Below are 10,000 nucleotides of genomic sequence, written 5' to 3' on the forward strand. Positions count from 1 at the left end.
GTATGGGGGTATATTAGTGCCCAAGGCATGGGTAACTTACACATCTGTGAAGGCACCATTAATGCTGAAAGGTACATACATATGTTGCCATACAAGCAACGTTACCATGGATGCCCCTGCTTATTTCAGCAAGTCAATGCCAAGCCACATTCTGCACGTGTTACAACAGCGTGGCTTCGTAAAAAAAAGAGTGTGGGTACTTTCCTGGCCCGCCTGCAGTGCAGACCTGTCTCCCATTGAAAATGTGTGGCGCATTATGAAGCGTGAAATACGACTGTTGAACAACTTAAGCTGTACATCAAGCAAGACTGGGAAAGAATTCCCACCTGAAAAGCTTCAAAAATTGCTCTCCTCAGTTCCCAAACGTTTACTGAGTGTTGTTAAAAGGAAAGGCCATGTAACACAGTGGTAAAAATGCCCCTTTTTTGCAATGTGTTGCTGCCATTAAATTCTAAGTAATGATTATTTGCCCAAAAAAATTTAATTTCTCAGTTCGAACATTAAATATCTTGTCTTTGCAGTCCATTCAATTGAATATAAGTTGAAAAGGATTTGCAAATCATTGTATTTTGTTTTTATTTACCATTTACGCAACGTGCCAACTTCACTGGTTTTGGGTTTTGTAGAAAAATGTAATATATTGATACATTTTACGCATTAAAGATGCTTAAAAGACCCTCTTTTGTATCAACGTATGCTAAGCAACGTGTTTTTTTTTTTTTAAAAACACACCCCAAAAAAATGTACGTCCCAAAAATGATGCCATAGTTGCACATTAGACACTGTTGCGTTTGGACCAGTTGTTCCTCCCAGGGAATTCAAGTCGCAGGTCGTTCCCAAGCTCTTTACGACACTTAAAGCTGAGTAGAAAACCCCCCAGAGACAGAATAGGTATTTTGTAATATATTTGCAAAGCTTTGTAAATATACTGAGACCAGTCCAGCATAGAACATTCAATCGCGCCGCTAAGATGTTCTGCCCCCCTCCCATGAAAAACCCTCTCCCCTATCAAGTCTCTCTCCCTCCCACCCTCGCAGTCTTGTCCCTCCAGCCCAAACACATGCCCATTGTCCTCCGCACCTGGACATAAGGATAGATAAGAGAAAGGAGTATCTCTCTTTCTTACATTCCTCACTCAAGGTTAGCACACAGTATTTGCAGACAACCAAAAAACCACAATTGGAAGAAAAACACTAGCTGTTTTGTAGTATGATTATGAAATAAAAAGAAGTAACACTTAAATATGGATATATGTAAATATCTGCCTCCGACAACACCTAAACTACACAATGTTGCTCTTTCTCTGTCTTAAAGTGGAGAGTCTGGAGCAGGAAAGACTGAGAGCACCAAGCTGATCTTACAGTACTTGGCAGCAGTCAGCGGTGAACTCTCTGAACGGCAGATTGAACAGCAGATCCTGGAGTCCAACCCCATATTGGAAGGTACTGTAAAAAAAAAAAATGTCATTGGGATCTTCCGTATAACACATTTCGTATTGTCACGTCAAACAGTTTGATTTTGATTTTTTTTATTAAGGATCCCCATTAGCTGGTTGCCACAACAACCCACTAGTCTTCCTGGGGTCCACAAACTCAATACAAGTACAAGTAAAAGCATATAATTATCACTAAACAATACAGAAACAAATACAAATTAACAAGCAAACAATTTACAGTCTCAGAATATTAATTACCATATAAATATAACTACACCATACAAAACCAGACAGAAATCATCAACAAGCAAACTAATTTACAGACTCATATGAGTCTGCCCTGAGACGGGTAGGTTGTGAGTTCAAACCCCGGCCGAGTCATACCAAAGACTATAAAAATAGGACCCTTTACCTCCCTGCTTGGCACTCAGCATCAAGGGTTGGAATTGGGGGGTTAAATCACCAAAAATGACTCCCGGGCGTGGCACCGCTGCTGCCTACTGCTCCCCTCACCTCCCAGGGGGTGAACAAGGGTGATGGGTCAAATGCAGAGGACAAATTTCACCACACCTAGTGTGTGTGTGACAATCATTGGTACTTTAACTTAGATGTGCACACTGTGGCCACACCAGAAGCACACCTGTCCCAAACCTGACTAAATAACAAGTTAAAGGCCTACTGAAACCCACTACTACCGACCACGCAGTCTGATAGTTTATACATCAATGATGAAATCTTAACATTGCAACACATGCCAATACGGCTTACTAAAGTGCAATTTTAAATTTTGCGTGAAATATCCTGCTGAAAACGTCTCGGTATGATGACGCCTGCGCGTGACGTCACGGATTGTAGAGGACATTTTGGGACAGCATGGTGGCCAGCTATTAAGTCATCTGTTTTCGTCGCAAAATTCCACAGTATTCTGGACATCTGTGTTGGTGAATCTTTTGCAATTTGTTCAATGAACAATTTAGACAGCAAAGAAGAAAGCTGTAGGTGGGAAGCAGTGTATTGCGGCAGGTGTTGTGCTGGAGAACGCACCCCCGCTGTAGAATGCACCCCTTGACTGTTGTGCCGGATAACACAGCCGGTGTTTCATTGTTTACATTCCCGGAAGATGACAGTCAAGCTTTACCATTGGCCTATGGAGAACTGGGACAACAGAGACTCTTACCAGGAGGACTTTGAGTTGGATGCGCAGACGCGGTACCGTGAGTACGCATGCAGCTGCGGCTTCCAAACATTTGATCGCTTGCCCATACGTGCGTGCGGCTATGTGCATGTCACGTACGTAACTTTGGGGACTTTGGGGAAATATATGTGCTGTATGAACTTTGGGGAGGTGAACGGTACTTTGGGCTGTGGGATTGAGTGTGTTGTGCAGGTGTTTGAGTTGTATTGGCGGGTTATATGTGTAACCGGTGGTCTTTTCCTCTCTGCGTTGTGTGGCTTTTATGTAAAACGACCGACACCATGGGTTGCTTAGCTGCACTTTACTGATAAAACAGAACACAATTGTTGTCAATAAGTTTTTGACGTCGTCGAGTCCCTCTCCCGTTATAGTGGACAAAAGGGAAGTTGGAAGGCGTGTCCAACGCATGTATAAAGACAGGTGTCACAGCAATCATTGCAGTAGAAGGGACAACGAGACAATGGTTCCACATTGACAAAATATCGAACAATATTCAGGTATTTACATGTAACTTACACATTTTGTGTAATTATAACAATAATAAAGCATTATAAAATACATTATTTACAAGACATAATTGACCCTGTTACATATGGACGGGAGGGGGGAGGTGTTTGTTATGCGGGATTGATTTGTGGCATATTAAATATAAGCCTGGTTGTGTTGTGGCTAATAGAGTATATATATGTTTTGTGTTTATTTACTGTTTTAGTCATTCCTAGCTGAATATCAGGTCCCACCCGTCTCAAACAGCATCTTCCCTATCTGAATCGCTCTCACTGCCCTCTAGTCCTTCACTCTCACTTTCCTCATCCACGAATCTTTCATCCTCGCTCAAGTTAATGGGGAAATTGTCGCTTTCTCGGTCCGAATCGCTCTCGCTGCTGGTGGCCATGATTGTAAACAATGTGCAGATGTGAGGAGCTCCACAACCTGTGACGTCACGCGCATATCGTCTGCTACTTCCGGTACAGGCAAGGCTTTTTTATCAGCGACCAAAAGTTGCGAACTTTATCGTCGATGTTCTCTACTAAATCCTTTCAGCAAAAATATGGCAATATCGCAAAATGATCAAGTATGACACATAGAATGGACCTGCTATCCCCGTTTGAATAAGAAAATCGCATTTCAGTAGGCCTTTAAATGTTTGATTATTATAATCAAATGACAGCAGTAATTTCCATGGTATTATTTTCTAATATAAGTGTTTTGGCCCACTTACAATGACAATAACAAAAAATATAGTTTTTCATGAGCTGTGTACTAGTATTATATGTCTGGGTGGGGGTCCTGCTTTGGAAATAATTGGTACCCCTTTCCGATATCGCATTTAGTTCCCACTAAAACATTCACATGTTGCACAATGAGATGTAAACATGGGATCATGTGTACATTCCTGTGACGGTCTGTTTATAAAATATATCTTTATTAGCATTTATTTAATATAATAACATAATTTCATGATTGATATTTATAAATTAAGATTAAATTAATTAAAAAAAACCGTTTTATTTTTCACTAAAGAAGGGTTCGGTGAATGCGCATATGAAACTGGTGGGGTTCAGTACCTCCAACAAGGTTAAGAACCACTGCTCTAACCACGAGGCCACTGAGATTTCCGCAATGCATTCTTCCTCGGACGAGGGAGTACAACATTTGTTGTATATCGTACAAAAAAATATATTCCGTATTTTCCGGACTATAGAGCGCATCGCTATACAAACCGCACCCACTACATTTTAGGGAAAATAAATATTTTTCCATATATTAACCATACTGGACTGTTAGGTGCAGCTATATACTAGTCCGTTGTAAAATTAGTAATTAACACAGAAATATTTTGTAAATGTTTATTTACATACCTTAATTGTTTCCGAACAGTGCCTGTGACAAGGCAGTAAAACGGCTGATCAAACAAAACAGAAGTCATCGTCATGGACCCAGTAGCTCTCCAATCAGCTAAACAGACTCAATAACTCCACGGTGATGTTTTGGTGAATTTACTGAGGAATTTGTGAGGGAATACAACTCACCATAACGCTTAATTAGATGGATCCCTGGCACTTTTCCCTTTGCGAAAAAGACTTTCGTTTTTTTACTCATTTTCTCTAGTTTGTGGGCATATTTTCGTCATTGACGATGACAAGAGCCGAGATATACAAACCCCAAAACCAGTGAAGTTGGCACTTTTTGGAAATCGTAAATAGAAACGGAATACAATGATTTGCAAATCCTTTTCCAGCTCATCGAGAGAATGCCAAGAGTGTGCAAAGCAGAAATCGGAGCAAAGTGTGGCTATCTTGAAGAAACTAGAATATAAAACATGTTTTCAGTTATTTCACCTTTTTTTTGTTAAGTACATTCACTTTATGGCCAAAAGTATTTGGCCACCCATCCAAATGATCAGAATCAGGTGCCCAAATCACTTGGCAGGTGTATACAATCTGTATAACCATGCTCCCAACCTTGTGGGAACAGTTTGGGGCGGGGCCCCTTCCTCTTCCAACATGACAACAAGCAAGGTCCATAAAGACATGGATGACAGAGTCTGGTGTGGATGAACTTGACTGGCTTGCACAGAGTCCTGACCTGAACCCGATAGAACACCTATGGGTTAGGAATGGGATGGCACTTCAAGTTCATATGTGAGTCAAGCCAGGTGGCCTAATACTTTTGGCAATATAAGTGTACTTTTCTTGCCCCCGGCCAATGTGGCCCCCCAGACAAAAAGTTTGGACACCCCTGTTTTAACCTAACCCTCGTGAATAGCAGGGAATCTACTGTTCACCAAAAAAAAATAACACTAATTATATGCGGCACAGTGGTTAAAAATCACTGGTGGACGTTAAAACAAGTTTTTCTGTGCAATCAAAACAGCTTTTGGCAACGCAAAGACCATCAGAAATGACAACTCCAGTCGCTTTGGGAAATATTTGGAGATCTTCTTCAACGAGGGTGGAGTGATCGAAGGGGCCCGAGTGGAGCAGTACTTGCTGGAGAAGTCTCGCGTCTGCCGTCAGGTGAGAACACTATCTAAACCGAGACACTTCTTATCTGTGGGCAGGGCCGTTAGAGACGACAAATCACGGCAGAAGATACTAATAATGTACCGATAACGTTCCCTCTTATCACGAGGTGGACAAACATCCACCTAACAGGCAGTTGTCAGGTGGTGATCACATTTCAAACACTTGTGCTTTTAACAAAAAAACAAAGTGGTCCTTTGGCTTATAAAAAAGTAACGAAGGCGTAACCCAAAATTTTCGTACCTCAAATTAATCAGGTACGAGTATTTTATGAAATACAAATTATTTTTTCTTCTTTTTTTCTTTCTTTCTTTGTCTTTTTTGTCTTTCTTTTTTCTTTCTTTTTTGTATTTTTTTCATATTTTTTTTCTTTTCTTTTTTTTTTCTTTTCTTTTTTCATTTTCATTATTTTTTTTATTTTTTTCTTTATTTTTTCTTTTGTCTTTTTTTCTGTCTTTGTTTTTCTTTCTTTTTAAATTTTTAAATGTATTGGGTTTTTTTCTTTCTTTTTTTTTTCTTTTTTGTATTTTTTTCATATTTTTTTTCTTTTCTTTTTTTTTTCTTTTCTTTCTTTTTTCATTTTTATAATTTTTTTTATTTTTTATTTATTTTTTCTTTTCTTTTTTTCTGTCTTTGTTTTTCTTTCTTTTTACATTTTTTAAATGTATTGGGTTTTTTTCTTTCTTTTTTCTTTCTTTTTTTCTTTCTTTCATTCTCTTCTTTCTTTCTTTTTACTTTTAAAAAATATTTTTTCTCTTTTTAATTTATTTTAAAAAAAATATTTATTTTTTCTTTCTTTCTTTCTCTCTTTCTTTCTCTCTCTTTCTTTCTCTCTCTTTCTTTCTTTCTTTTTCTTTCTTTCTTTCTTTCTTTCTTTCTTTCTTTCTTTCTTTCTTTCTTTCTTTCTTTCTTTCTCTCTCACTCCCTCCCTCAAATCAATGAGGTACGAGTATTTTATGAAATACAAATTAATTAAAAATAAACTATGAGCCACCAAAAAACATCACAATTTTAACACGTGACATATTTTTTTAATAAGAGAGATGATCTAGATAAGAAATATTGGATCAAATCAGGATAGAGCCTGTTTGTTGGTTTTCGTTGGACTGGCTGTGTTATCCTGTTTGCGAGAGCACCAAGGTGACGAAACAGAGACACGCTGCAGGCTTAACATATGCATCCACGTACTTCCCCCATTCCCCTGTCCCACGCCTTCGACGCTTCACCCCATGTGGTATGACGGAAAATGGAGCAGCGCCCCTAGTGGCTGGCAGCCTGTCCCCTCACCCCTCGTTACAAATCTAGAGTTGTATATCGTAGTATGTACAGTATGTGCTTTGCTATGGAGCCCCCAATAGGAGCCCAGTCTGAGGTCAACTTTTTTTTACTCATCTTCCCCCGCGTCTACCATTTTCCCACTTTTTAGGGGGCGCCGTAAGTAGCGACCCATTAGCGGCTCCTGTTCCGTTACCTTGTAAAAGGTGTTTCTGCTCTCCAACGGGTTTGTGCTGAAAATCAAATTTTGTTGTATTTGTGACAATTAAGATCCATTCTTTCTTTCTTTCTTTTTCTTTTTTCTTTTTTCATTATTTTTTTATTTTTTCTTCTTAATTTCTTTTTTCATTTTTCTTTCTTTTTTGTTTTTATTTTTTCATTTTTTTCATTTTATTTTATTTTTTTCATTTAATTTTTTTTTTGTATTAATTTTGTATTTATTTTTTTTCTTCTTTTTTTCTTTCTTTCTTTGTGTTTTTTGTCTTTCTTTTTCTTTCTTTTTTGTATTTTTTTCATAATTTCTTTTCTCTTCTTTTATTTTCTTTTCTTTTCTTTCTTTTCTTTTTTCATAATTTAAAAAAAAATATTCTTCTTTCTGTCTTCTTTCTTTGGTCTTTTTTTCTGTCTTTTTGTTTTTCTTTCTTTTTAAATTTTAAAATGTATTGTTTTTTTCTTTATTTTTTCTTTATTTTTTGTATTTTTTTCATAATTATTTTCCTCTTCTTTTTTCTTTTTATTTCTTTCTTTCATTCTCTTTCTTTCTTTTTACTTTTTTAAAATATTTTTTTCTCATTTTAATTTATTTTTAATTTATTTTTTCTCTCTCTCTCTCTCTCTCTCTCTCTCTTTCTTACTTTCTTTCTTTGTTTTTTTCTTATTTTTTCATTATTTTTTTTCTTTTTATTCTTTCTTTCTTTTTTCATTTTTCTTTCTTTTTTGTTTTTCATTTTTTCATTTTTTTTCATTTTTTTTTTTTCTTGTATTTTTCTTCTTTTTTTCTTTCTTTGTATTTTTTTCATTATTTTTTTTCTTTTCTTTTCTTTTTTCTTTTCTTTCTTTTCTATTTCTTTTTCATAATTGTTTTTATTTTTTCTTATTTCTTTCTTCTTTCTTTTGTATTTTTTTCTGTCTTTTTGTTTTTCTTTCTTTTTACATTTTTTAATTGTTTTTTTTCTTTCTTTTTTCTGTCTTTTTTTTCTTTTTTGTATTTTTTTCATTATTTTTTTCTTCCTTTCTTTTTTTTCTTTCATTCTCTTCTTTCTTTTTTTTACTTTTTTTAAATAATTTTTTCTCTTTAATTTATTTTTTATTCTCTCTCTCTCTCTCTCTCTCTCTCTCTCTTTCTTTCTCTCTTTCTCTCTCTCCCTCCCATTTTTCTTTTTTCTTTCTTTAGTTCTTTCTTTCTTCCATCCTATAATCAAACATACTGCAAACTTCTGTAGTTTAATGTATTGTATTAGCATATATAATGTACACCACTGGCTTCACGGTGGCAGAGGGGTTAGTGCATCTGCCTCACAATACGAAGGTCCTGAGTAGTCTTGGGTTCAATCCCGGGCTCGGGATCTTTCTGTGTGGAGTTTGCATGTTCTCCCCGTGACTGCGGGGGTTCCCTCCGGGTACTCCGGCTTCCTCCCACTTCCAAAGACATGCACCTGGGGATAGGTTGATTGGCAACACTAAATTGGCCCTAGTGTGTGAATGTGAGTGTGAATGTTGTCTGTCTATCTGTGTTGGCCCTGCGATGAGGTGGCGACTTGTCCAGGGTGTCCCCCGCCTTCCGCCCGATTGTAGCTGAGATAGGCTCCAGCGCCCCCCGCGACCCCAATGGGAATAAGCGGTAGAAAATGGATGGATGGATGGATGTACACCACTGACCTTGGGGAGCACACTTCGACAGTATGCTGTCAAACACATCAGCAGCTTTTCCATATTTTCATGGATAAATGTCCTCTGTTTAGAATTAATGTCAACGTCCTTGACTGGCGTTATCATAGCCTCAGTACAGTCATGTTCTTAGTGATTTCTTTTATTCGATGAATATTATCAGCTACTTCTTCTCTGCACTGTCCTTCACACTCACGTTGTCCGTTTGCATGGTTTGAAAAACAAAGTTATGTCTTTGTAGATATCCATCAACTACAGGCTAATGCTGCACAGCTCGTTTCCCATAAACCCGTGAGCTGGGGCACTCGCACGCCGAGGTATCATTGTGTTGCTAAATGTTGTCATCACCTCAGGCCCAGCAGGAGCGAAACTACCATGTGTTCTACTGCATGCTGGCAGGAATCACAGCAGAGGAGAGGAAACGTCTGCATCTTTGCAACGCAAAGGATTACGAATTCCTTACCAGGGTAAGTCAAGTGTCAAACCAGGGTTGGAGGTCTTTAGTGTTCTGTTGCACTGGAATTGAGCTAATAATTTACAAATAAGTTGTTTTGTAGTGTTTGTAGTAGTACAGAACTGTCACTGAGTCATACAAAAAGGTGTTTCTAACAAATGACCCCTCTCAGATTGCAAAATAAAGCAACATTTATTTAAAAAAAACACCTATCTGTAATCTACAGTGCATCCGGAAAGTATTCACAGCGCTGAACTTTTTCCACATTTTGTTATGTTACACCATATATAGACATATTATATACACACATATGTAGACGTCTAAGACTAAAACGAATGTACTCCATTTTGGACTGAGGCTGTAATATAACAAAATGTGGAATAATAATAAAAATAATAGATTTTATTTGTAAAAAGCACTTTCTATTGAGTAAACAACCTCAAAGTGCTACAGGGTATTAAAAAAATAAAAATAAAAAGATAATAAAAAATAAATCAAAGTAAAAACTAGAACAGCCAAATAGCTAGAACTAGTATGCATATATCTAAAAGAAGGCTTTTAAAAAAAAAAAAAAAAAAAAAAAGGGCTTTTAAGCCTTTCTTAAAAGCATCCACAGTCTGTGGTGCCCTCAGGTGGTCAGGGAGAGCGTTCCACAGACTGGGAGCAGAAAGCGGAAAAAGTATATATCATGTAAAATCCTACAGCATTGGCAATAAAAACAAAGCACA

General features: G+C 37.2%; 1 protein-coding gene across 1 annotated transcript in view; it reads left to right on the forward strand.

The window, feature by feature from the left end:
- The window catches only part of LOC133580802 (unconventional myosin-VIIb-like), a 136,453-nt gene that overhangs the window by 16,839 nt on the left and 109,614 nt on the right, over positions 1-10,000 (forward strand). Inside the window, exons 4-6 of the mRNA XM_061935032.2 lie at positions 1,315-1,442; positions 5,508-5,650; positions 9,172-9,285. Of these exons, the coding sequence (XP_061791016.2) occupies positions 1,315-1,442; positions 5,508-5,650; positions 9,172-9,285 (385 nt within the window). The remainder of the gene's footprint in view (positions 1-1,314; positions 1,443-5,507; positions 5,651-9,171; positions 9,286-10,000) is intronic.

The sequence above is a fragment of the Nerophis lumbriciformis genome, linkage group LG03 (genome assembly GCF_033978685.3).
Source record: "Nerophis lumbriciformis linkage group LG03, RoL_Nlum_v2.1, whole genome shotgun sequence".
In the NCBI taxonomy this organism is placed as follows: domain Eukaryota; kingdom Metazoa; phylum Chordata; class Actinopteri; order Syngnathiformes; family Syngnathidae; genus Nerophis; species Nerophis lumbriciformis.